Genomic DNA, 27,879 nt, shown 5'->3' with positions numbered 1-27,879 from the left:
CAGCCCCCCGTGTCCCCTCCTCTCTCCTCTCCAAGGGGCCCCACCAGTTTTACAGCTCGTCACGGGGGTGGGCGTTCTCCTGGCATCCACAGAACGGGAAGGAGCCACAGCAGGGCTGCAGCCATGGCTTCCACATGTTGCTGGAGCCTGAGAGCTGCACGGGGACTGGGGTGAGGGTCCTCTGGTGCGCCCAAGTGGCCTCCACAATGCGGCTGACCACCGTGTGAAATGAGGGTTCCGAGCTGGGGGACAGGGGCGTGGCCTCTGAGGGGTCCCTGGAGAGCTCGAAGAGCAGGGGCGGGTCATGGCGAGCCACGTTCTCATGGCAGGGACACAGGCCCTGGGCATAGCAGCCCACGGCCCCCTCCGGGGAGAAGACGGGCGTCTCGAAGTGCGCCTTCCAGAGCCGGCCACCTGGAGAGGAAACAGAGCAGACTCTAGGGTGGGTGTCGGGCTGTCCCCCGGTATGTGGCAGAATGCAGGTTTGCAGGCAACCTGTGCATTTCAGACCTGCTGCCCGGGGACGCCGAAGCTGCTGGTGGGTAAACCACACTTAGAGGGACAAGCGGTTAGAAGTGACCTGCTGTGATTGCCCCCAAATTAGAGGGACACCCGCTCACCGAGCTCCTTCCTGTTCTACAGCAGCCCAGCTGTGGCCTGGGATCCTGCAGCCCCTTTGAGCGATCCCCCTGATGGAGCCTCACGCAGCACGGGGAGTGTCCTGGGCTTGTGCTCGGTCCTCACGTGGTCTTGCCACTGCTCCCCATAATAACCAGCAAACCTCATTTCTAATTTCCGAGGAAGCAGTGACTTTCTAGTTTCTCTTGAAACCAGCCCGTTTCAAGAGCTGTGAATCATATTCTCAAACCTATGCCCTGTCTTCCAGAAGCCCTGCCCCGGGTCCCTGGCTGTCTTCCTGTCCTTCAAGGATCAGCCCCTTGGCTGACTCTGTGCAGGGTCCCTGCCCTCCGCTGGGGCAGAAGGAGCCCCTGTCAGGCCAATATAGGACCAGTTCTCTCCTCTCCAAGAGCTCTTTCTGCACCGGGTGTGGGCGTGCTGCCCCGACCAGGGCAGCTCCAGGGCCGGGCTCCTGCCTCGTTCTAAGTGACATCCCCTTGCCGTGTCCACAGTACGTGTCAGGACAGGTTTGCTGATTAAATTCTGCTTCACTGTAACCTCCTGGTTGTCTGGAATCCAGCCACCTCATTTATCTAGTATATTCCAAGATGCAAGAACTAAAAAAAAATGGACTGCTCACAATGGAGTCACTGAATCAACCACAGGTGAGACTCCCCAGCCCCTCTCAGGACCCATTTGTTATTTGAATGCAATTCTAATGAGCTTAAAAAAAAAAATCGGATTTCTGCCCATAGCAGATCGGAGGTGGAAACCTAGAGATGAAGATCTTCCACTGGACTGTCGCGAAAAATCGGTGATGGTGGAGAGAAAGACGGGACGTAGTGTCACGTAGATGCTCACACAGGGAGGGGACGGGAATGGACATTCCAAACATAGCATGGTGATTATAGCTAATAATACTGTATCATATACTTGCATGTTGCTAAGAGAGTGGATCTTAAATGTTCTCACCACAAACAAGAAATAGTAACTATGTGACGTGAGGCAGGTGTTAGCTAACTATGGGGGTGAGCATTTTGCAACGTATAAATGTATCAAATCAATACATTGTACATCTTAAACTTACACAATGTTATATACCAATTACAGCTCAATAAAGCTGGGGAAAAAAGTTACAATAGAAAAATCACATCCATTGGTCTCCCCGTGTCTCCACAATGGGTCAGATCCAGCCACAGTCTGCATCTTGCATGCATGGATTTCCTGGTGGGTTTAGTTAAACCTGCCAGCCTGTTTTGCTTGTTCTCCAAAATAACTTTTCTGGAAGGCCACTCCTTAGTTTCAAACAAGGCAAAAAAAAATTCTTTGGCCACGTGCATTATAAGAAAAGTTGAAAGACATGCCCTTTTAAAGCAGTTTCTCAAGGATTGTTTTTACCCCTGGCCTTTTCTTGTAACTTCTTGGAATGAGTCACTTATTAATTCATCCAAGAACTATTTTTGATCGTTTACTATTCAAGGAACCAAGAGCCTCCACGTAAGAGATTTGTAAAAATGTAATGATGCCAACTTGAGATAAGAGTGTAGAAAAACAGGTTAGGAAAGAAATCTTGTACTGCTTAATTTTCAAAGCAATTGACTATGATGGGTGTTCTTACAAGAGACAGAAGAGGAGAGACACAGACACAGAGGAGAAGCCACGTGGAGACAGAGGCTGAGATGGAGGGAGGCGGCCACCAGCCCAGGGACGCCTGGAGCCCCAGAAGCTGGAAGAGGCAGGAAGGACCCTCCTCTGGAGCCTCTGGAGGGAGCGCGGCCCTGTGACCCCTTCAACTCAGACGTCTGGTCTCCAGGACTGGGGGAGGATACATTCCTGTGGCTTCAATCACCCAGTTTGTGATGGTTTGTTATGGCAACCCCAGGAAATTCATATGCACATTCTTTAGGTTTGTCTAGATCTGGGCTTTTCTTCAAGATTCCATTCACCTCTGACCTCCTCCAGAAAATGCTTTATAAACTGCTAGGACTTCAAAAGTGGGGAGAGACCAGGATAGAAAATGCCCAATATCGAGGGTGCGTGCCAAGAGTTTGATGTTCCCGGTCATTTAATCTTCCAACACCCTGGGTGTGGGTGCCCACTATTCCCCCTGATGAAGGCAAGAGTTTGGCCAAGTGCAGAGGAAATGTTGTGGAGAAAGGATTGTCTTTTCAACAAATGTGCTGAGACAACTGGACATCCACAGGTGAAAATATAAATGTCCACATAGAACTCAGAGAATGCTTGTATTAGTTGCTAGGGCTGGCCTAACAAAGGACCACCAATGGGGTGGCTTAAACAATAGACATTTATTTCTCACAGTCCTGGAGGCTGGAGTCAGAGACCCAGGTGTTGGCAGGGCTGGTTCCTCCTGAGGCCTCTCTCCTTGGCGTGTAGACGCTGTCTTCTCCCCATGTCCTCACATGGTCATCCCTCTGTGTGTGTCTGTGTCCTCATCTCCCCTTCTCCTAAGGACACCAGTCCTATTGGATCAGGATCCACCCTCATGACCTCATTTTACCTTCATCACCTCTTTAAAGACCCATCTCCAAATACAACCACATTCTGAGCTCTCAGGGGTTAGGGCTTCAACATAGGAATTTGAGCGTGGGGAGGATGCAATTCCACCCATATAAAATCGCTTATACAAATGTGAACTCAAATCATAGGCCTAAATGAAAAACTTGAAACTAGACAACCCCTAGAAGAAAATCTTTGAGACAGAGATTCCTTAGATGTGATATGAAAAAAAAACGACCATTATGAAAGGTGCAGTTGACAAATTAAACTTCATCCAAATGAAAAAACTCCTGCTTTGCAAAAGTTCTGTTAGAGGATGGAAAGAGAAGACAGACTGGCAGAAAAGATTGGCGAACTCCATATCAAATAAGGGACTTGTATCCAGGCTGCATAAAAAAAGTCTTTTCTAACGCAGTCAACCCAAGGCAGGGGAGGCCAGGCCCCTTGGGGAGGGTGAACAATTCACTCTATAAGGGTGGAGCTTGGTGGACCCTGGCTGGCCCTCCCTGGCTAACACCTGCTTGGGGGCTACAGGTGTCCGAGAAGAGGTGGACGGTGGAGTGGACAGACCTTGGGCGATGGGTGGAATATTGTGCATTGTAACTTTAGTCTGGAAGGAGTAAAGTCCATCAATAACATGACCTCTTCACTTTACTTTATTCTGCATTACAGAAAATTATCGTTTTTTAAACTCAGAGAGCTTGTAGGAAGCTGTCTGTAAAGTTATCTTTAAGCACTGTCTTAGCAAAGAGTATGATCCGCTGTGTTTTTGCTGCCAGTCAACCAGATTTGGCTCCTCTCTGCTCCCTCCATCCCACATGGCTTTTCCAGGGGCACAGATATTGATTTGTTCCCGAATACCTGATTTGTGTTACATATAGAGCTGCTAATAAAACACTCGAGATATCCACATGACAGGATTTTCTTCCGTAGATGAAACAGTGAATCCTGTGGGCGTCTCTCCTCTTATGGACAAGAGTGAGATTCATAGATAAGATATAAGCTAGAGACCTACGTTCTTTTATGATCGGACACCCAAATCCTACAACCAATCGGTGGCCATTAGCAAATCAGTCTATCGAAGCATGATGTTTACTTCGTGCCTGGAAACAGATCCATCACCTGGCTGGTTTTGGGGGTTTCTCATCAGACATTTGGAAAAAAAACAGGCTGAGCAGGCTTATTAATAACCCTCCATATCAAATACCCATTGGGCATTATTCTGTAAGATCTTATGAAGTGAAATGCATCGGAGCTGAAGAAACAGCAGCCCTATGTCCTGAATTTTGTGCAATGTTCCAAGGTCAAATAGTCTCTGCTGTTGTTTATCTTAAATCCCCAGAAGTACCAGGGAGAGCATTCTGGAATCCAGCTGTCTCTCCAAACTTAATCCCACAGGTGGCACACGCTCCTTTCCTGGTTCATCCATCTTGACTTAGGGTCCAGCAAATGAGGTCCAGGTGGGCGCCTTCGGGATTCCTGAGCATCCTGCTTTGGGCTAATCTGCAGTCCCCTGGAGGTGTCACTGGAAGCACCTCCCAAACCACCCTGCAGCCTCCTGGGTTTTCCGTCTTCCCAGCTCCCAGCCCCGGAGGGCGACATGGTACCACTCACCTTCGCGCTGGTGCCAGCGAGCCGCGTGCATCCGGGAGCCGCAGTAATGAAAGAGGAATTCATGCTCGGAGTGCGGGACCTGGCCGAGCAGGAGGGGCATCAGGTTCCGCCCGTCGATCACCCTGTGTGGGGAGAGCAGAGCGACAGTGGGGTCATTGAATGCTGCACCGGGTGGTGATCTGCTGTCACCACCGTGAGAGCCTCCATCACTTGTGAACCACGGCTTCTCCTCTCTCAGGCCTTTCTGTCATGTTCAACATCCGGCTCATGTCTCTCATCTGCCTGCATCTATTTCAACAGATACATAAATATACCCATTGACACGCCTCTGCGTGTGCCTGTTTCTGAGCCAACACCACGGGGTCTAATGACGAAGGTTTACGGGAGCCTTGGCTCTTCAGAACTGTGGTTCCTCATAGCTCTTTATCAGATGCGTTTCAATATCTACTTCTCAAAGTCTGTAACCACCACAGAAAAAGGTGGTTGGGTTCGGATTAGAATCACGTTGAATTTATAGCTGAATTTGGGGGAAATGTCAGCTTTACAATATTGAGTATTCCTGTCTGTGAATTTGGTAATCTCTCTGTTTATTAAAATACTTAACATTTTATTAATATTTATTAATTTATTAATATTAAATCAATATTTATTTATTATTCAATAAATATATTATGTATTTATTATTTAATAACTATATTATTATATTTATTATATATTTATACTTATATATAAATATATTTAATATAATATATTCTAATATATTAATTTGTTGATTAATATTAATTTTATTAATATTCAATTATTTCTCCTTAAACGTTTCATATCACTTGTTAACGTTTGTTAATTTTTTAATTTCATTTGTTAACTTTATTCCTAGGATCTTACAGTGCGTGTGGCTATTAAAAAATGATATTTTTAGAATTGCATTTTGGCCATTTGATCTTGTGTGTGAATGGTAGAATGGAATGGTATTCCATAACCTTGTGAACTTTCTTAATACTTTTATTATTTTCTTTGTAGACTCTCTGAGATTTTTATCCAGTGATAAAATGATAATCATATCATTTGTGGATGATATTCAGATTTTTCTAATTCCTTTCCAATCCTTGTAATTATTATTCTCTTTCTCATTGTGTCGTTCCAGCTAGAACCTCTAGTACAACGTTGTGTGTACAGCTATGAGAATGGGTATCATTTCCCATGCTTAACTTTAGTATAATTTCTCTTGATCGTCCACCAGTATTTTTTTTAATTATTCAGTTCCACTACATTGGAGGAAGAAGATTTTTTAAAATGCCCTAATGTTGCGTTGTCCCCCTAAATTTGTGAGAATGAAGGGAGAGCTCTCAGGAATGAGGGAGCAGGCGATTTCAATACACACTTACCTGTCCTGGGGTATCTGGCCACCCCCCAGCTGGACCACGGTGGGGAAGACATCCATCAGGCTGGTGGGCTCCTGGATCACTCGGCCGGCTGGCAGCACCCCAGGCCACCGGAATATCCCCGGGACACGGATGCCGCCCTCCCAGCCGCCCATCCCTTTGCCACCTGAGCAAAAAAAAAAAAAAAAAAAAAAAAGGAAGAAAGAAAAAATCAGCACCAAAAACAAGGCGTTACATCACACTATGGACATATCATCACAGAATATTCAAGATGGAAGAAGCAATAGTGATTACCTAACACAACACTTTCATTTGGTGCCTGCAAAAATCATCATCATCATCAAATTTTGGGGGTGTAATAGTGTGGATTTTAACTTTAGTCTTGAAGGATTAAAGTCTCTTAGAGTTTCAAGATTTCCCTATTTGGCAGAAAACAAAACAGGAAATAATAATTTTTATACAGATACTGTGTTAGTTGGCTAGGGCTGCCCTAACAAAGGACCCCAGACTGGGGGCTTAGACAACAGACATTTATTTCTCCCCGTCCTGGAGGCTGGAATCTGAGATCCAGGTGTCACAGGGCTGGTTCCTCCTGAGGCCTCTCTCCTTGGCGTGTAGACCCCGTCTTCTCCCCGTGTCCTCACGTGGTCGTCCCTCTGTGCGTGTCTGTATCCTCATCTCCTCTTCTCATAAGGACACCAGTCCTATTGGATCAGGACCCACCATAATGACCTCATTTTACCTTCATCACCTCTTTAAAGACCCATCTCCAAATACAGTCACATTCTGAGGTGCTGGGGTTAGGGCTTCAACACACGATTTTGAGGGACACAGTTCAGCCCATAACAAAAGCTAATTTAACAGTTCTGCCTGGTCTCCACGCTAGGTCCCTTCATATCCAAGTTTGTCAGCCTCAGCACTGTGGACATTTGGGACTGGATGACTCTCTGTGGTGGGCCATCCTGTGCACTGTAGGATGTTGAGCAGTATGCTTGACCTCCACCCACCAGACGCAGTAACATCACCCCTGAGATGTGACAACCAAAAATGTCCCCAGACATTGCCAGTGTCCCGAGGGAGACAGAATTGCTCCCAGGTGAGAACCACTGTATTATGTTATTCTCTCATATACAAGTCCCAGCAACCCCCTTGGCTGGTTTAGTGGAAGGGTGTCCACTCCACACCCTGGCTGCCCGGCAGCCTTGATTTCTGTCACTTACAGCACGTCAGTGTTCCCCCCACCAACTCACATCTTCCTTCTTCCAGCAACAGTCCAGTTGAGCACAGCGGTCTACACTCTCACCTCTGAGGTGGGAGGGTGTTACCGTGATGGGAGATGCCCATGCCTGATTTCCACATCCTGACACAGCTGAGGGAAGTGGGATTTCCACTTCCCCCAAGGAGAATGTTATGGGTAGAATTGCATCCCCCAAAAGATGTTGAAGTTCTAACCCCCAGCATTTGTGAATGTGACCTTGTTTGGAAATAGAGTCTTTGCAGAGGTAATCAAGTTAAGATGAGGTCCGTAGGGTGGGGCCTGATCCAATAGGACTGGTGTCTTTGTAAGAAGAGGAGATTAGCCCAGACATGGAAACAACCCAAGTGCCCGTCAATGGATGAACGGATAAAGAAATGTGGTATATATACGCAATGGAATACTACTCAGCCATAAAAAAGACAAAATGGTGCCATTTGTAACAACATGGATGGACCTTGAGGATATTATGCTAAGTGAAATAAGTCAGGCAGAGAAAGACAAACACTGCATGATTTTACTCATATTTGGAGGATAAACAAATACATAGGTAACGAGAACAGATTAGTGGTTACCAGAGGGGAAGGGGGTGAGGGGAGGGCAAAAGGGGTAAAGGCACATATGTATGGTGATGGATAAAAACTAGACTATTGGTGGTGAACATGCAGTCTATGCAGAAACTGATACATAATAATGTACACCTAAAATTACACAATGTTATATGCTAATATGACCTCAATAAGATAATTACCAAAAAAAAGAAAAAGAGGAGATGAGGACACAGACACGCACAGAGGGACGACCATGTGAGGACACGGGAAGAAGACAGCGTCTACACTCCAAGGAGTGCCTGAGGCTACCAGAAGCTGGGAGAGAGGTCTGGAACAGATTCTTCTCTGGTGCCCTCAAAAGGAATCAACCTTGTTGACTTCTTGATTTTAGACTTCCAGCCTCCAAGATTGTAGGAGAATAAATTCCTGTTGTTGAAGACATTCAGTGTGTGGTACTTTGTTATGCCAGCCCTAACAAAATAATACAGAGAAGGGAATATGGAGTTGGTGATGGGCAGCAAGCCTGAGGGCTGCCTTCACTGGCCCCATCTCTGTTGGTTCAGGACTAGGCTCTCTCTGAACATCCCTGGCCCGAGACACTCCTCAGAGCTTAGAAAAATGAGGGTTAAGGGAACATTTGCGAAATAGAAAGAAAAACACTCTAAATATCTAAAACGGACAGAATCACACAGCAAGCAACCGTCCTCTCTGAGGGTATCCCTTTGAATCTGTGAGCCCTCCAGCTAAATTCTGCAAGTATCCTCTGCCACAGGAGAAATCGCATCAGGAAAACGGTGGAGCTCTCACGTCCCTGTGGGCACTCCAGTGTCCAACTCACCACTCCACCTGTAAGACGTTCTTCCGATTTTCTGAAAGTCAGATCGCTTGCTCCTATCTAGGCGTCTATCCATTCTCTTGGGTTATATTGCGTTTTTAAGCTAGAAGAAGGAGTTCCTGCAGCAGAGATGTCCACAAGATTTCAGACTAAGACACAGTGGAAATTCCCCACCTCTGTAGATTCCATTTGAGCCTCCCAGTGGAGTGTCTCCTATGCGGCCCTCTATGAAGGCGCCGTGGTCCGAGGTGAAATACACGAGCGTGTGGTTGGTCAAGCCTTCTTTGTCGAGGGTATCGAGAACTTGACCTACAGCAAGAAGCCAGAGGCTAGAATGAGCAGAGGGACAGGACCATCGATCATCAAATGCGTCGTGCAACGGTGTCCTTCACGTGTTGGTCTCTCTGCCCATTGGTTTTTGAGCATTGCATCCAACCAACTGGGCCAGGCATGATGTGTGGGCCCTGGCTGTCTACCTGGGTGGTCCCCTGAAGAAACTCCTGGGTGTTAATGCATCAACTGAATACAACAGGTAGCGGCTCACTGCACTCTGTGACCTAGCAGAAAGGCTCATGGGGCAGGAAGAGGGTCCCCGGAAATGAGGATGAGAGGATCGCAGTCTGGGCAAGAGAAACCTGGGGTATTTAATCGTCTGCCTGGACAGGAAAGGCTGAGACGCAGGCACAAATGAAGACCTGCTCTCTGCATCCCTTAGAGACGGTGCAAAAAGAAGCATCAGGCACACCAGTAGATGCCTCCCCATTTTACCATCAATGTGCGTCCACAGCAGAGCGTCCTCCATACCTTAGTCCACTTTTTCTGCAGCCTTTGATACCACCCGTGGACATCCACTCCAACTCTCTCCTCTCTACCGGGCCACTCTGTCAACTGCCTTATTAACACGGCTATCACTGGCTCACCCGATCAACAGCCTCTCCCAACGTGCTCTTTGGGGTAAAAGCATTGTATGTAACACAATATAATAAATACAAGACAATACAGTCATCTGTCACTTAATGATGGGGAGATGTTCTGAGAAATGCATCATTAGGTGATTTTGTCGTTGTGTGAACATCACAGAGCACACTTACACAAACCTAGATGGTACAGCCTACTACACAACTAAGCTATATGGTGCTAATCTATGGGACTACCATCATAGGTGTGGTCCATCATTGACCAAAACATCATTATGTGGTGCAGGACTGTAAGCATATTATATTATACAATTACATATTATATATTTATATGTATATGTAATCATATGATTTATATATAACAAAATAATATAAAATATGTATACTATATATTAATATTATATCACTTAATTATATATGATAATATAAATGTATAATTAAAATTATATCATTTATAGTATATGTTAATTATAATATTGATTATCTAACAAATATATATATTTGGGATCCATAGACCATTACATATATTATATTATTTTAATATGGAGAATATTTATTTCTTTTTGTGTGTGTGTGAGGAAGATTAGCCCTGAACTAACATCTGTTGCCAATCTTCCTCTTTTTGCTGAGGAAGATTGGCCTTGGGCTAACATCCATGCCCATTTTCCTCTACTTTATATGTGGGACGCCACCACAGCATGGCTTGATAAGCGGTGCATAGGTCCGCACCCTAGATCCGAACCTGAGAACCCCGGGCCACTGAAGTGGAGCATGTGAACTTTATCACTATGCCACCAGCCTGGCCCTGAATATATATTTCTTAGTAAGTCACTTGTTTTTTGGAAAACTCTTAGGATCCCACGATAGTAATTTAAACCTGATTGCAGAACCATCCTTCTTTTATGTCTGTATGCATAGATCCTTGTAGCTGAGTTACTCATGCACACAAGGAGAGAGAGAGAGAGATGTGTGTGTGTGTATATATATACATATTATATGCAATGTATATTATATAGATAAATATAGGTGTATATATATACACATAAATATATATATACATAAAAATATGTGTCTGTATACATATTATATGTAATGTATGTTTTTTATATATACATATAAAATGGTCTATGGATCCTAAATATATATACAATACATTAGATAATTAATATTACACAATAATATATATTATATGTAATACGTTAGGTAATTAATAACATAAAATAATATGTAATATATATATTATATTATATTATATTATATTATATTATATTATATTATATTATGTTAATATAATGATTTATGGATTCTAAAATCCAGATACTGATGGATTTTCCCTTTGTCTCTAGGTAACCTATAGTTTCCAAATATTTTCCAACAAATGGTATTTATTCTATAATGAGAAAAGCACCCCTTCTTTTAAAAGGCACTTAAGAAGATTTACGTCACGCTGCGTCAGTGGGCTCACAACTTGGGCTGCATAGTAGGATCACCCGGACGCTCTTAAACACCTAACGCCCACCAGCATTTCTGGGGTGGGTCCCGGGACTCAGCTGATTTTAGAGCTCCCAGTGACCCAGCGTGTGGGCTTGTTGGGCACTGCTGCTCTGGGACCAGCAGGAGTGGGTCTGTTCTGCCAGTGGCCGGGAGGCCTTGCAGCCATGTGCCCGACTTCTCCTGTGGCGTGGGAGGGGACGGCCTTGAAGCTGGAGCCAGGTGTCACGACATATCGGGGGAGCACTGCTGGCGTTGTGTGGAGCTGGGTGTTGTTGGGAGAACTCACCCACTATCCAGTCCATCTCCTCCACGTTGTCTCCATAGAGGCCGTGCTGGCTTCTCCCAAGGAAGTTTCTGGTTGTGGTAAGAGGTATGTGCACTTGCAAAAGTGCAAGGAAGAACAGGAAGGGCCCCTGCTTATTTCTGGGGGAAAAAAATCCAGATATAAGATCATTAACTATTCTAGAACAAAAGAGGTCACAATGGTTTCACAAAGTTGGAAACAATTTGTCCAAAAAAACCTGAGTGAGAAGATGATAGAAACATAGATAGATAGATAGATAGATAGATAGACAGACAGATAGATAGATATAGATAGATGATAGATATATAATAGATAGATGATTGATAGATGATAGATCGATAGATATAGATGATAGAGATGATAGATAGGTGAGAGTAGATAGATGATAGATAGATAGATAGATAGATAGATAGATAGATAGATAGATAGACAGACAGACATAGATAGATGATAGGTAGATAATAGATAGATAGATAGATAGGTGATTGATAGATGATAGATCCATAGAGATGATAGATAGATGAGAGTAGATAGATAGATATAGACAGATGATAGATATAGATAGATGATAGATATAGATAGATAATAGATATTGATAGATAAAAAGATTATCTACTAATTGAAGATACATAAATAGATATTTTATAGATCTATCATACAATATGATCTACTTAAAAATATGACATTAAAAATATAGATTGATATTCAGATAGACATTTTATAGATCTATTATATGACATAATCTATTTAAAAATGTGACCTATTAAAAATATAGATAGATGATAGATAGATAGATAGATAGATAGCTCTTTATAGAGTGTGGGAGATCAAGATTTGGCCACCCTGAAATCTATCTCTTTACCTTGGTTGTTTTCTCTAGGGACATTTGACCTCCCCCACTAACTGCCTAAAGAATTTGACATGGTGGCTCCTTTCTAGAACAGATCTATCATGACTGCTATAAAAGATAATTTAGGATAGAGGTTACAATAGAAAAGGCACCAACAAGCCCATCTTATCGGGAGTTCTGTCTCTCTGGCCACATTCTTTGGATGGCCCTGCGAGGAGTTGTCAGACAATCATTTACAAGGGAAGTCTCCATTTGTAAAGGTATCTCCCTCTCTGTTTGGAGAAGAGAGGGGGATGAGCTCATTTTTAGTAACTTGTCAATGTGGAAGGTGAGGCCTTGAGCTACATAATAACCTTACTCTTGTTTACTGTGCTTTAGTGGTAATCTCCTGTAACTGACTCCCCCCACCCCCAAAATCCTCCTTTGTCATTGGCTGAAAATGATATTTAAGATGAGAATTTCTGCTATTGTGTTGAGAAACGCAGTGTCCCTGCTTTCTCCCATGTATACATGTTATTAAACTTGGTATTATTTTCTCCTGCTAACCTGTCTTGTTGATTATTTGGCCAGCCATAAGAACCTTAAGGGAAAGGGCAGAGGGAGATTCTCCCTCTTCCCCCGACAGTTTTGGCGAGCCAGCCAGGAGCCACACTGGCTGGCAAGTTGCCTTCTCTGGCTGGAAGACCTGCCTTCTCCCTGGACTACTGCAGATGATGAGATACGGGAACGCCTGACGAAAGCCGGCAAAAGGTAAGACTTCTTACCACGTCAGCCTCCCGGAATCTCTATCTGCGGAGTCCGGTGGAAGGAAATGGTGAGAATTTTTTCTCTTTCTAAATTTAGATTGGCAGGAGAAAATATTGGGGAAACTAGTTTCTTGGGCTTTTAGTGACTCTTGGTTTAAATTTGGTAGAGTACTCTTGGTTTTGATCTTGATCCCTTTTCCTCCCAGAGTAGTCTCTGTCTTGTTCTGTGTCCTCAGAACTTGGCTTTGTGACCAGTGAAAATCTTCTCCTTGGTCTCCACCATACGGAAGGTGCATTTACCGGGGTGCACCTTGGTGGCCAGTCGAGTAGACTGGGGTTCCGAACTGTCTCTTTGTCCGGCTGTGCCAAGTTCTCAGGGGAGTTTGTCATAAAAGGCCCAGTCCATAAGGGCTTTTGTCTTCTTTACCTTCGTTGCTTGTTAGTGCTGGAAAAATCCCATTCCAGTATCGCCCGCCCGGTGTCACAGATTAGCGGGTCTGTGACTGGAGGCGTCCCACACTATTGTGGGAGACCGGAGACACCATCCTTACCGCCTGTGCAACAAAGGTCTTTACTTTCTCTGAATATCTTTGGGAGTGAATTCTGTGGATCACGGGGGCTACATCATCTGCACCCTCACCAGGGACGCCTCTTTGCGTCCACGGTAAATTTCTTCTAAGCGTGGAAAGTTACCTCCGGGTCTTTCCTTAAAAAGGCTTATTGGTTCGAGTCACTATTGGAATAAATATACAAATAAAGATCCTACTCGTCAATGGCCAGACGACGGATCCTTTGAATTGGAAAAACTTCTAAATTGGGGGAAAAAAAATGTTTTGAGAGCTCTCACATAATTATTTATCTGGTACCTAAAAAAAGGCCAGAAAAAGAAAGGGAAAAATTTAACTAGCCTTAAGACCTTGACTCAGGTTACAATTGAATTGAGAACACGTAAAACTGTAAGTGTTAATAAGATTATAAAGGTTGGCATGTTTGAGCTAATTTTATATAGAGGTTACATCAACTTTGCCTGAGTATGTTTTAAAATGTCTGACTGGGAATGTTTCCCTTGTCCAAAATTATAAGACCAAGACCTATTGATAAAAATTTTAATGATAACTATGTTTAAAGGTATAAGAGGTGATGAAATTTACATAAAATTTTGTAGAAAAAAACTGATGTTATTTCTATTACAGAACTGGTTAACAAAAATAGTAATTTAAATGATGACTAATTTTATCTAATGTCTTATGAAGTCTTACAGGCAATCTAAATAATTATTGGGAACAAGTAACTAAATAGTTGTGAAAAAGATGAATGTTGAATGAACTTTAAACAATAATTATGTGTTATGGTGGTTACAGCTTCCAAACTCTTTTTGGTGACCTAAAACTTTAGAGTTTTGCTAAAATTTATGATAAAAAAATTCTCTGAGTATCATCATTTCCAAATAAGATAAAATATTAGACATTGATTGCTAAATGTACGTTTGTCTACATTTGGCTTTTCATTACAGGAAAACTAAAAGGTGTTTTGGGTCTATTGGTAAAGATGTGTTTTATTAAAAGATTGTACTATAAAATAACATGTTTCTAGAAGTTATGAAGTGTTTATAAATTTTCCAAGCCACAAGATACTAATGTAAAAGAAAGTTTATAATTGTTTAGTTTTTACTTACAAATTAAGGTTTCTAAGGGTTAAAATTTCTAATTAATATATGTGATTGAAGCTACTAAATATTAAGAAAAATATGTCTGTGTACAAGGAAAGTAAGATGTATGAAGAAGGTGCAAAGAATGGAAATATTTTGTTTGGTTAAGAAAGATAAATTTGGTTAAGAAAGATAAATTTGTCCTCAAGTACTAGAAGGGAAAAAAAAAGACATGGGACAAATTCTGAATGTAAAAAGAAAGTTATAGAAGGTTTGTGAAAGAAGAATTCTGGAAAAGGAGTTTTTGTATGGTCAAGTTGGCTAAGATTGAAATGAATTTAATTAAGTAAATGAGTTTTAATAGCAGAAGTAAGCTGGTGCAAAATTGAAATTTCTCATAAAAGATAATTTGCTTAAACTTGATAAAGAGGTTATAAAAGATTTTTCTTTACCTTTGAGTAAGTCTACCTAAAAAAAAAAAAAAAAAAAAAAACTGTTAAAATAATTTCCTGTGTTCAAAAGACTGAGGTCTCTCTATTAAGGCTTTTAGATTGTTAATGCTCTGTTTGCTTTGATTGTTTATATTTTTGACAAGCTCCCCCAAAATTCATATCTTAAAGTCTTTTTTTTAACTTTTATTTCTTTGGGAATTTTCAAAGGGCCCTGGAACTTCTCAAAGAAATTTGCTCTCTTCCTATAAGGGAAAAGATACTAAACTTATTAGGCTTATTCAGTATGTTCAATTACATGGAAAGCATTGTCAGACCAGTGATGATAAGCCTGCTTAGGTGGTATTTTGTGGGTTAATGTTATTGATATAGGCGTTTTAAAATTGTATAACATTACTGAAATTCTGATCTGTCCTGATTATCAGTCATAATTCTGGTTATTATTATTTTAAAGTGTTGTATGTCACAAAATTAACCAAATTTCCTTGTCAATTGCCATTTTGAGGTCTTGTTGTTTACAGACTTATTTCTTTGCTCTAATGCTTTTGCAAAATATGTTTCATCTTCAGAGAAGTTCATGGAAAGGACTTTAACCCTTACTCTAGAATACAAGATTCTGACAAACTTTCTGATCATAAAACTGAACTTGGTAAAAAAAAAAAATTACAGAAATCCGATGGAGAAACTGATGACTTCATGAAGCTGCTAACAAAAGATTGGGATCAAGAATGGATTACACAGGACTGAATGAACTGATAAGGATGATTATAATTTTTATGATTTTTCATTTGAAGTATTGCTGAATTTTTAATGTTTTGTTTTTTCAGATTTAAGGAAAACTTTTTCTCTTTTCTCCCGAGATAGCTATGACTTACAGCAATTTAGTAAATGATATTTTTGTAAGTAAAATTGAAATATTTATCTTTTTCTCTCTATCTGATCCCTCGAATTTGGAAACTCTTAGTAAGTGAGTATTGTTGTTTTCATGGCAATATAGTTATTTGCATAAGTTCAATAAGAATCTGTTCTCCTTATAACAGGACACAATTGGAAACACTGGTTATATTACCAAGGTTGTGACTGGAACATCATATTTGCGATATAACCATACATTTGAGGAATGAAGATTGGACTTTATGGAATAAAGCCACGTGGAAATATTGGCCTGGTACCTTATGTTCCAAGCAGCACTTACCAGGATAAGTAAAGAATGTCACTTATCTGGCAGGTACAAGGAACCTCGAAATATTTTGGGGGAACCTCGGAAGAGAGGAATTCACCCAAATCTGTAGATATTGCAGGCAAAGTCTGATGACAAAATCCTTGGCTTGGCTTTCCTGGCCTCGAGAGACCTTTAAAGTTCAATCTGAGATTCCTTATAAAAAGTTCCAGCAAAGCAGATTTAAAAGAGCCTATGTGATCAACTGCTATTCTTGCTGTACTTATGTAAATAATTGAGCCAACTCTATTGGAACTAGACTTATTTTGCAAACTAGTTTTAATTTTGCTATCTTAATAAAAATGAGGGTGATTTTAGAGAGAAAAATTATATTTCAGTAAAAACTATTTCAGTATAAGTTTGCGGATATTAGATCCTAGTTTTGTTGTCTTTTGAAGTTTTTGTTTTATATCTGTTGACTGGACTGGATCCTGATTTCTTCTAGTCTCCTAAAATATCTGGCTACAGATGTCCAAACTAACGTTTTTGATTTTTTCCATCATTTTCATTTGAAATCACTGAAAACTGAACCTGCCCTTTTTCCTGAAGCCTTACAAACTGAAGCTGATGGACTTGATATAAACTGGAGATGACCTGATGACACCATCCGAGACATTTTAAACTACAAAAGATGCTTTGACGCTGACATCTAAAATTCTTCTTCACTGGCTGTCCTCTGAACTCAAAAACTGCTTTACAACTTGCTCCAACCATTAACCTTGTTTTTCTTTTATAAAAATGCTTCTATTAAATACTTGATTGCTTGCTTCCACAATATAGGCGTAACCCGAGAGCCCACCTACATCACCACCTTCCAAAATGAACTTAATTGAACTGATCTATTATCAGGACTAAGAAATGGGTTCAGTGAGATGAAACAATCTACCAACTCAACTTCTAGACTATGAAACTTCTTTAAGTTTCAAAAAGACTGTGAAACTTATAGTTTCAAAGGCGGGACTGTGGGAGATCAAGATTTGGCCACCCTGAAATCTATCTCTTTACCTTGGTTGTTTTCTCTAGGGACATTTGACCTCCCCCACTAACTGCCTAAAGAATTTGACATGGTGGCTCCTTTCTAGAACAGATCTATCATGACTGCTATAAAAGATAATGTAGGATAGAGGTTACAATAGAAAAGGCACCAACAAGCCCATCTTATCAGGAGTTCTGTCTCTCTGGCCACATTCTTTGGATGGCCCTGCGAGGAGTTGTCAGACAATCATTTACAAGGGAAGTCTCCATTTGTAAAGGTATCTCCCTCTCTGTTTGGAGAAGAGAGGGGGATGAGCTCATTTTTAGTAACTTGTCAATGTGGAAGGTGAGGCCTTGAGCTACATAATAACCTTACTCTTGTTTACTGTGCTTTAGTGGTAATCTCCTGTAACTGACTCCCCCCACCCCCAAAATCCTCCTTTGTCATTGGCTGAAAATGATATTTAAGATGAGAATTTCTGCTATTGTGTTGAGAAAAGCAGTGTCCCTGCTTTCTCCCATGTATACATGTTATTAAACTTGGTATTATTTTCTCCTGCTAACCTGTCTTGTTGATTATTTGGCCAGCCATAAGAACCTTAAGGGAAAGGGCAGAGGGAGATTCTCCCTCTTCCCCCGACAAGAGCTATCTACATTTTTTTAGTAGGTCACTCATTTTGTGGAGGATTCACAGGATCCCATGACAGCAGGTCAAATCTAACTATAGACCCAATGTTGGGTTACTTGTGCCCGCAAGGACAAAGCATTTGGGAGACAACTGACCAAGTGTAATACATGGAAGGAAGCATTTTAAAAGAGAGACATAAATGTGTGTGTTCTCCAAGTAGATACTTAAATAGTTCAGCCCTCTAAAAACCGATTTCTTGAGCTCTCTCTTCACGCTTGCCGACAGCTTCTTGGTTGAAGTTATAAGCAACTTCTGGGATTTGACATCCACAGAGCCAGCAGAACTCAACAGAAATAGTGAGAACTGAGGGTTCCTTTCCATTACCACACGAGGACAACAGGTGATATGAAACTGTGGAAGTCCAGCAGTCTGGGAAAAATGGCGCCATGTGAGAGGGAACGCACTCTACTGAATCCCACCCTAGCTTTTTCTCATGCTATCTAAGCACAAGGTGAGTGATCCTTTAAAAAAAACAAGTGAAGTGTATGTAGATTATTTCTACAATGAAAGTTACAACAGCTCAAATGAGTTTTCTTGAACTTCAAATTCAAGATAGATGTCAACCCAATTCAGTGGCAAACTTTCCAGGCAAATTGCGAGCAGAAACAATATAGATTTAGCAAGCAAAGTGAAGCAGCCAACAAAGACGTCAACACTTCACAAAGAACGGTGGAGGTGAGAGAGAATGTTTATGTATACTTGGGTAATAATGCATAAAATATCACTTGAGGCATTTATACAAAACTCATCAATGTTTTGCCTCCGGGGAGAGGAAGGTGTAGCTAGTGGCTGGGTGAGGAGGGCGCTATTTCACTGCACCTGCTTTTGAAAACACCGAAATATATTACTTCATCAAGAAATGAAGAATTTTCCAAAAGAAAAAAACTAATTTAGAAACCATATACACAGCATCTTCCTGGAAGACTCAACACGTGTCATTTAAAAATGAAATTATCTACCTACGGCCACTCCTGGCGGTATATGTACTTGAACAGAAAATTATTTTTAACCATTAACATTTTGCAATTTAGGAAAAAAATATTCCCTGGCATGTCTTCTCCTCATTCGCATAGAATAGATGGAACTGGTCACTACCTTTCGATAAAGGAAGTTGCCTCCCGCAGGAGGAGAGAAGGTGCTCTTTCCAGCACCATCGACTGCTCGCGCACGGCGTGGTTCCTCATGAGGATGCAGTCCCAGTGCCTGGTGAAGCCGTAACTGGAGTACCAGGAAGCGAAGAAGAGGAGCACACAGACGCCGAAGCAGCCCACCATCTTCCAGGAGATGGGGAGGCAGCCCGTAAGCTTGCCCAGGGCCAAGAAGAGCAGCATGTAAGCCAGCGTCCATGTGTAGAACCAGTAGCTGGCCCTCAGGGCTTGGCCCTTCTGGTTGTGCTTATTTCCGCAGTCCAGCATCAGCGTCAAGGGCATGCCGTAAAAATAGCGGAATCCGTGGTTGAGGGGGTGATGGCAGTGGTCATTTCGAGATTCACAGCTCACTCCCAGGTGCCACTTCCCTGGTCCAGGAAGGAACCGTTTTGGGAGACAAAACACAGAATTGGGTGGTATTCATCAGAAGGTAGAACCGAGCAGAGGCTTTGCTAAATCAGAAACCACCTTTGGTCCTTGTAGAAGGCACATGTCCCGTGTGGTTCTCTTGTTCTGCTAAATGGCTTGTGCATCCTAGCCATGGTGGTCCATGGGTGGTTATCTGCTCCCTGAGCAGGAAGATGTGCACGCTGGATTGTTAGGGGGGAAAGATTTTCTGTAGGGTTCTTTTAAAAAATTCCACTGCTGGTGGGAATGCAAACTGGTGCAGCCTCTATGGAAAACAGTATGGAGATTCCTCAAAAAATTAAAAACAGAAATACCTTATGATCCAGATATCCCGCTACTGGGTATCTACCCAAAGAACCTGAAATCAACAATCCAAAGAGGCTTATGCACCCCTGTGTTCACTGCAGCATTATTCACTGTAGCCAAGACATGCAAGCAACCCAAGTGTCCCTCCACTGATGAATGGATAAAGAAGATGTGGTATATATATACTATGGACTACTACTCAGCCATAAAAAAAGACAAAATCATCCCATTTGCAACAACATGGATGGACCTGGAGGGTATTATGTTAAGTGAAATAAGCCAGAAAGAGAAAGACAAACAGTGCATGATTTCACTCATATGTGCAAGATAAACCAACACACGGACAGATAGAACTGTTTGGTGGTTATCAGGGGCTGGGGGGTGGGGGGAGGGGACAAGGGGTGGAGGGATGAACTTATATGGTGACTGATAAACAATAATGTACAACAAAGATTTCACAATAAAAAAAAAAAAAGATTAAAAAAATAAATAAATAAAAACTTCCAAGCAAGAATGGTGGGTGCCAGGGGCTGGGGGAGAAGGGAAGGGGAGTTGGTGTTTAATGGGAACAGTTTCAATTTTGCAATATGGGAACAGTTCTGGAGATAGGTGGTGAGGATGGTTGCACAACAATGTGAAAGTGCTTAATGTCACTGAACTGTGCACTTAAAAATAGTTAAGATGGTAAATTTTGTGTTATGTGTATTTTACCACAATAAAATTTTTTTAAAAACCACATAAATATCGGTTTAACCCTAGGGTGGGTTTCTGAAGAGCAAAGCTTGTTGTTTTTTTAAACAAACATGAAACCAAATATCATTTAATTAAATGATTTTGTTGTCCAGGCATGAGTCATACTTTTAAAAGAGAAAATGCAATCAAAGTAATTGTTATTAACGTGAAACATCACACAAATCTATCCTCGATCTAGATATTGACCCAAATCTTTTCAATTTATAAAAATCACATTTGTGGTCCATAGATCACATGAAACTATTTCCCAGTTTGTTTTCTTGCAGTCTGTATTTTTGTGATGTTCTCTTCCTTTACGTAAAAAGATATGTTTGATAGTAAAATGTTGAATGAGCTGTGCTATTAAATACTATACATCTACCAAAAATACACCAAGGAAAAACCAAAAAGCATCTCATTCTGCTCAGTCGACTACGTGAAATACATCATCTTGGCCAATGGGGTGAATGGTGATCCTCAGTCCATACAAGTGCAACTCATTCAGTGTCTGATTTGCGTTATAAGGACATTGTGGACCTACTCAGAGTACTGGTCACCCTTCCAATAGGTGTAGCTTTTTATCATTTTTTGTAAGCGATTTCACATGCGTTTCTGCACTTTTTAACACCTCTCTGAGATGGGCAATGACTGTCGCCTGTCTTTTGGAGGAGGTCCCTGAGAATCTCAAAGACCACCAGCTCAGAACTGGAAGATCCGTTCCCTGGTTTTCTGATGTCGTATCAGGCTTTGCATAGGATTAAAATCCTGGCTTTTTCTTCTTCCTTAAGGCTCTAACTGGTTTCCCAGCTCTAGCAGAACCCATTCAAAACTTCCCAACTACTGTTCCTACTCATGGCGTCATCCTGCTGTTTGAAATATTCCTCTTCCTCCCTCTTACATAAGCACACGTTAAACCCTCTGGTCTCCTCACAAGCTCTGTTAGATTTTAACTTGGTTAAAAAAAATATTCAACGCTCAGGAAAGAGGTGAAAGAATGACTGTGTGTTTTGGGTGTCCACGGGATCAATGTGTAACAGGTCCTTCCAAGGATCAATGATTCTTAAGGGCAATGGTCCTCCAACTCAGAATCCCCTGGAAGCCTGGTTAAAATAGACTCCAGGGCTTCACTTTGGAGTTTCAGACTCAGCAGGTCTGAGACAGTCCTGAGGATCTGCCTTTCTAACCAGTTCCCAGGTGGTGTCATGGCTGCTGGTGCATGGACCACACTTTGAGAACTACTGCTTTTAAGTGATGTATTTATGTGACTTAATATTATAGTTAATTCACGTCCAGGAGTTAGATGTGAGCTTGTAAAAGACTGACAAACTACAGAACTCTTTATGTCTGGTAGCAATGTTAACCACAGGAACGCAGTTGATTACCTGGAGGACATTAATGAGTGCTGTAGAAAACTTGGCCATTTCCTGTGGAAATTATTTCCTTTCATTGTTTGTATACAGTTGACTTGTTACCAAATAGCTTTTCTTTGTTATGCAATTCTATCCTCTTTGAGCCTCCTTTTTGTCAGCCTTACCATCCTGCTGGTTCCCTCATTGATAAGGGACTGGTGATTAATTTATATGTAAACAACAGCCATGCTTTTGACTTTGAAGTTCAGGCATTGATGTCTTTCTCTTTCCAAAGCTACAGCCTCAGACCACTTACTCATTACTTCTCTATGTCTACAAGCTCTCACTGTATCTCACAGGAGCCACAAGTTGCCTGGAAGCTTCATGCCAAGCCTCCTTCCATTGTCCTCTTCTACCACTCAGCTGCTCAGAAGGATGCAGTGACTTCCCAATTTAAATCAGAACTCCACGTCTTAGAAGCCAAAATTCTTAACTACCGCCCCTTCTCCTTCCAACCTCACGTTTGCTAGTCCCAGAAAAATCCACTTTGCCCAACTCTGGTGGATCTTCACAGTTTGTCATCTGCTCATGCTGTTTGTCCAACTGTGAGAGCATCTCACTTCATCTATTTCAATCCCTTGCCAATTAATCCTTTATGAGCTTAGACACAACCTCCCCCCTACCAAGAAAGCTTCCTTGCTGCCCCAAGTTCTGCAGCCTTTTAAGGTGCAATATCGCAACTCTGGGAATTTCACACACCGGCGTCTTTTCCTTTCAACCTGGAGCTTGTTAAGGTCGGGGCTATTTATTCTACTTTTTGTTATTGGTTATAATTCCAATGTAGTCCAGGAAACACACTGGGTGACCTGGTGATACTAAATAAATAGTCAGAAATTGTAACTCCAAAGTTAGATCAGTATATTTTCATCAGAGTTATAAATATCATCTTAACATATTTTCTTGATTACACATTAACCTTCTTAGATGTTTGTATTCAAATTCTGTTTTTCACTGAGTTTTACATTATTTATATTTGGCCAATCTCGCTTCAAATGCTTCAGGCTGATTAGTGAGGATGAAATATTAATACAGATCTAAAATCATTTCTCCCATGGATTTATAGTCAAGGTTTAATGAAGCTGTCACAACAGTGGGTGTCAATATGCAAATATACAATCTTGTGAGTCAGGGAGAATCATAGACTGGACAGAATTGGGATTCATTTCTCTTTCTTAAGAGAAATGCATTCTTAAGAATGCATATGATAGCTCTTTATATCATTTCCAGAAGTTTCTAAATGGTCTTATCTCCGTGATATTATTTGCCTTCGCCATAGGCAATTTGGCGATAACTCCTTTGCTGGGACATATTTGGAAGGCAATGGAAAGCAACCACGGCACACTCCCTGGGTGGAGTACCTACCCACCAGCCCTGTGGCGTAGCCTTCCTGCTGCAGGATCTTGGCAAAGGTGGTCTCATTAGGAGGGAGGCCCCCCGATGCAGCCGCCCAGCGTAGAATTCGAGCTTCGGTCTCTGAAGCCATCCCTGGATTTGGGGACCAAGGGAAACAAACTTGAATGCAGGAAGCTAAGCTGTGGTTCATCTCCCTTTAAGGCTGCATCCTCTGGCACAAGGGTAGATAATTCTACACGCCACGCCTCATGATTGGAGGACCTTGTTCAACACTTCCCATGCGGCTGTGCATTTTTGTTCTCATCGATGGGCTTTAAGGACAAAAGACCCCAGTGCAAAATTGAGGGGCATCCATCGTCTCTGCATGCCCTGTGGGCTTTCTCCCTTCCTTTGTCAACAGTACCTGCTGTCTTTGGAACTCCGTGGTCCCCATGTGGGTTGGGTGGAATGGACTTGAGGCCCTGAGATGGGCTCAGGGGAGGACATACAATCCAGGTTTATCTCAAAAGACTCTGTTCTGGGACTTTGAGGGAAAATATTGGAGTGAGTAAGCTTTCCTTTTCCCAGTGGCCTTGAAGTAGGCAAATGAATAACTGTATATTGGCTGGGGGCCATCTGGTCACCATGAGGAAGGGTATGCCAACCCAGAGATGGAGAAAGGCAAGTTGAGGGACATCCTTGAATCCAGAATAGCCAGCCATGCCAGACACTAGGTCACCCCTTAACTGCTATAGTTACCTAAATTAATGGGCAGGTGTTCCAATCTCCCCTCTCATTTCATTTGCTTAAAACACTGTGGTAGATAGAATAGAGGGCCCTAAAGATGTCTACATCCTAATCCCCACATAGTAGTCAGAATAATTTTCCCAAAGATGTTCAGGTCCTAATCCCCGTGTGGTAGACAGAATAATGTCCCCAAAGATGTCCATGTCCTGATCCCCATGTGGTAGACAGAATAATGTCCCCAAAGATGTGTACATCCTAATCCCCGTGTGGTAGACAGAATAATGTCCCCAAAGATGTCCACATCCTAATCCCCGTGTGGTAGAATAATGTCCCCAAAAATGTCCACATCCTAATCCCCATGAGGTGGACAGAATAATGGCCCCCATAATGTTCACATCCTAAACCCTGGAAGCTGTGAGTGTTACCTTATATGCCAAAGGGACTTTGCAGATATGATTAAGGATCTTGAGATGGGGGATGATCTTGGACTACATTGGTGGGCTCAATGTCATCACCAGGGTCCTTATAAGAGGGAGACAGAGAGATTCGAAGACAGAATAAGAGTGTCAGAGTGATGCAGCATCAGAAAAACTCAACCAGGCATTGCTGGCTTAACGATGGAGGAAGGGGCCGTCAGCCAAGGAATGTGGGCAGCCTCTGGAAGCTGGAAGAGGCAAGGAAATGGATTCTCCCCTAGAGGGTCCAGAGGGAACCAGCCTTGATGATGACTTGATTTGAGCCCTGTGAGACCCATTTTGGTCTTTGGACCTCCAGAGCTGGAAGATGATATATTTGTGTTGCTTAAAGCCACTGAGTCTGTGGCCATTTCTATGGCAGCCACAGGATATTGATACACTTTGCCCAAATGTCCAGTTGCTTACAACTAGAAGAACTCTAAGAGAGGAGCAAATGGGCAGTGAGGAACAGGACAACCTTCACCCCATAGTAAGCTGTCATCAGGAGGTGAAGGAGCATGTTCACAGGTGGTCAGCACGTAGCCCTCCTATAGACAGGTGGAAGAAAATTCTAGGAGACTGGAGAGCACAGTTATAACCCCAGTGTTGCTAGGAGTTGAGTAACCTTGAGCAGGACACAAGACATGCCCAGCCCTCTGTGGTAAAGAGGAATGAGTGATACTTGCTTGAAAACAGTTTGTGTCTGACTCAATTGCGGGACTCCTCGAACTCTGAATCCTCTTGCCCACCATGTTTTGTGTATGAGTCTCCTGTGGCTGCAATAACAAATGGCCACACACTGGGGGGCTTAAACCATAGAAATTCATCCTCTCCCCATCCTGGAGACAAGAAGGTTGAGATGAAGGAGTCGCAGGGCCGTGCTCCCTCCAGGGGCTCCAGTGGAAGGTCCTTCCCACCTCTTCCAGCTTCTGGGGCTCCAGGCGTCCCTGGGCTGGTGGCCACCTCCCTCCCATCTCTGCCTCTGTCTCCTTGTGCCTTCTCCTCTGTGTCTGTGTCTCTCTTCTTCTGCCTCTGATGAGTACACTGTCATTGGATTTAGGGCCACCCTCATCCAGGATGACCTCATCTCCACCCTTCACTTAATCCCATTTGCAAAGACCGTTTTCCCAAATAAGCTCCCATTTGCAGGTTCTAGGACTTAAAACTTCTATATATGTTTTGGGGGACACAATTTAACCCATAATATCTTGCTCTCTTCCTTCTTCCATCGTCCAGAATCTCACCATCCATCACCACTACTTCTGGTGTGAGTTCCAAATACCTGCTCAGAGAAAACCCACTCTGCTGGCTGATGTGACCCCTACTCACAGGAACACACCACGCGAGGATCCATGCACTGTCTGGACTTGCTTCTTCTGAACTTACTTGTGCTGATAGTAAAGAAGCATAAACAGCCACACCTACTAGTAAGGGATGTGGAGAGTGTGTTTGATTACGGTGCTGTGATGTAAGTATCAGGTATTTACGCACCTGATCGAATGGGGTATCGTCCAGTCAAGAAGGCTGCCCTACTGGGAGTGCACATCGAAGCTGCAGCGATGTGCTGGGTCAGACGGACGCCTTCCCTCGCAAGCTGGTCAATATTGGGGGTCCTAAGATAAAGAGGCCATAAAGAAGGGGAAATACAGTCAGAACTGGACCTGGAGATGACTCCCATGGCCAAGGAGAGAGGTGTCAGGAGAATAGATCTTGTTGGCAATCCTACTATGATCATCTACAGCCCTGGGCATGAGATCAACGAGGGAAGCAAACGGCATCTTTACACAACAAGTATCGATTGTAGGTCACCTTTCTGATTGACGTCACTGAGACAGGACACTTTGTACCTTCAATGACCACATCCAATGCCCTCCTTTATTGCAATCAGCAACCGTTAGGTGCTAAAACCCATAGATAAGCTAGGAGTTTGCAACCCCCTCCCCAGTCTTGTCTCTGCACCAGAATTCTAAATTATGAAGCACCAACATGCAGCTCAAAGGCATTAATGAAAAGGCCACCAGTTGTCAGAAAGGCTCCCAAGTTCAAAATACCCTAGAGGTAGTCTAGCCTTTTCCATTAGCAAAATGAATGTTCTCCATCTAACTGAAAAGGTTCAGAATAGTCTGGAATAAATTGTTATCTGGATACATTTCATTTAAAGAAACTCGTTCTGAAGACTTTAGATGGTCTCTCATTCGTCTACTTGGTCCTTGGAACCATGACTTTGAAAAAGCCTGCCGAGACATTGCAAAATATAGGCTCCTACGGGGTAACTATTCAGTGGGTTATATTTTTGTCAATATAGATTGGATTGTTTCAGTGGCAAGGATCTTTCTTGACTCTGTGATATTCACCATTTTAGAGGATGAGAAAAGGCAAATGCAGCAGAATTTCTTTTGTGGCTTGTGGTCTTCCCTATAAAGATCTGAGCTTATTGGAATTAAAGATAAAATAAAACTTTGAATGATGTCTGGATTCTATATTCTTGTTCTTGTATCATTTTTTTTTGAAAATTTGGGAGCCAGGCCTACTATTTTAGGAAACCTAACATTTAAGTTTACATAATAGTCCCTTACCTTATCGTATGGTTTCCATAGCAGCCGAGATCTCCTATTCCTAGGTCATCCGCCATTATCAGAACGATGTTTGGTTTAGTGGGGATTGGAGAGCTTGTCGGAATACACAGGCACAACACCAGCACGAGAGGCCAATAGTTCCTGAAAAGAAAGACACAACATAAAACCAATCTTAGTATTTGACAGGGGAATTCATTTAAAATGTAGAGTTGTCTAAAGATGTTTCTGGATGTCTGTATTAAAATATTTCATTTCTAGTCATTCTTCATGCATTCACTAATTAATAACTGCTCTTCATTGAAGGACGAAGATAGCTTCCCTTTCAAGTGTTAGGTACAAGCTCGTTGTTTTGCTCTTCGTGGAGTTCTTTGGATGTAATTTTGTGAGGTAGCCAGCCTCCAAGATGGTGCCCAATAATTCCAGCCTGGTGTTCACACCTGCATGTAGACACTTCCCACCACGAACAGGCTGACATGTGTGACCAGAAGATACTGCAGAAATGACAGATTGTGACTTCCAAGGCTAGAACTAGAAAAAATTGTGGCTTCTGTCTGTGTTTCTCTCAGAAAATTTGCTCTGGGGCAAGTGGCAGCCATGTTGTAAGGACACTCAAGCAGCCTTGTGGAGAAGTAAATGTGGAGAAGAGCTGAAGCTTCCTTCCAACACCCAGCACTAGCTTGTCAGGCATGAGAGTCACTAACCTT

General features: G+C 42.4%; 1 protein-coding gene across 1 annotated transcript; it reads right to left on the bottom strand.

The window, feature by feature from the left end:
* Nucleotides 1-10: 10 nt before the first annotated feature.
* Nucleotides 11-27,313, bottom strand: LOC101406083 (arylsulfatase D-like). The gene is made up of 9 exons (XM_014795526.2): nt 27,176-27,313; nt 26,091-26,212; nt 23,428-23,550; nt 19,158-19,578; nt 11,470-11,606; nt 8,947-9,081; nt 6,135-6,297; nt 4,750-4,871; nt 11-414 (listed from the first exon to the last, which is right to left on the bottom strand). The coding sequence occupies exons 1-9, from the start codon at nt 27,229-27,231 to the stop codon at nt 50-52; spliced, it is 1,644 nt and encodes a 547-aa protein (XP_014651012.2). The 5' UTR covers nt 27,232-27,313; the 3' UTR covers nt 11-49.
* Between the last annotated feature and the right edge of the window lie 566 nt (nt 27,314-27,879).

This window comes from Ceratotherium simum, chromosome X (genome assembly GCF_057802395.1).
Source record: "Ceratotherium simum simum isolate JZ-2026a chromosome X, ASM5780239v1, whole genome shotgun sequence".
NCBI classification, from domain to species: Eukaryota; Metazoa; Chordata; class Mammalia; order Perissodactyla; family Rhinocerotidae; genus Ceratotherium; species Ceratotherium simum.
The sequence above is the reverse complement of the archived record's forward strand: the minus strand, read 5'-3'. Positions and strand labels throughout refer to the sequence as shown.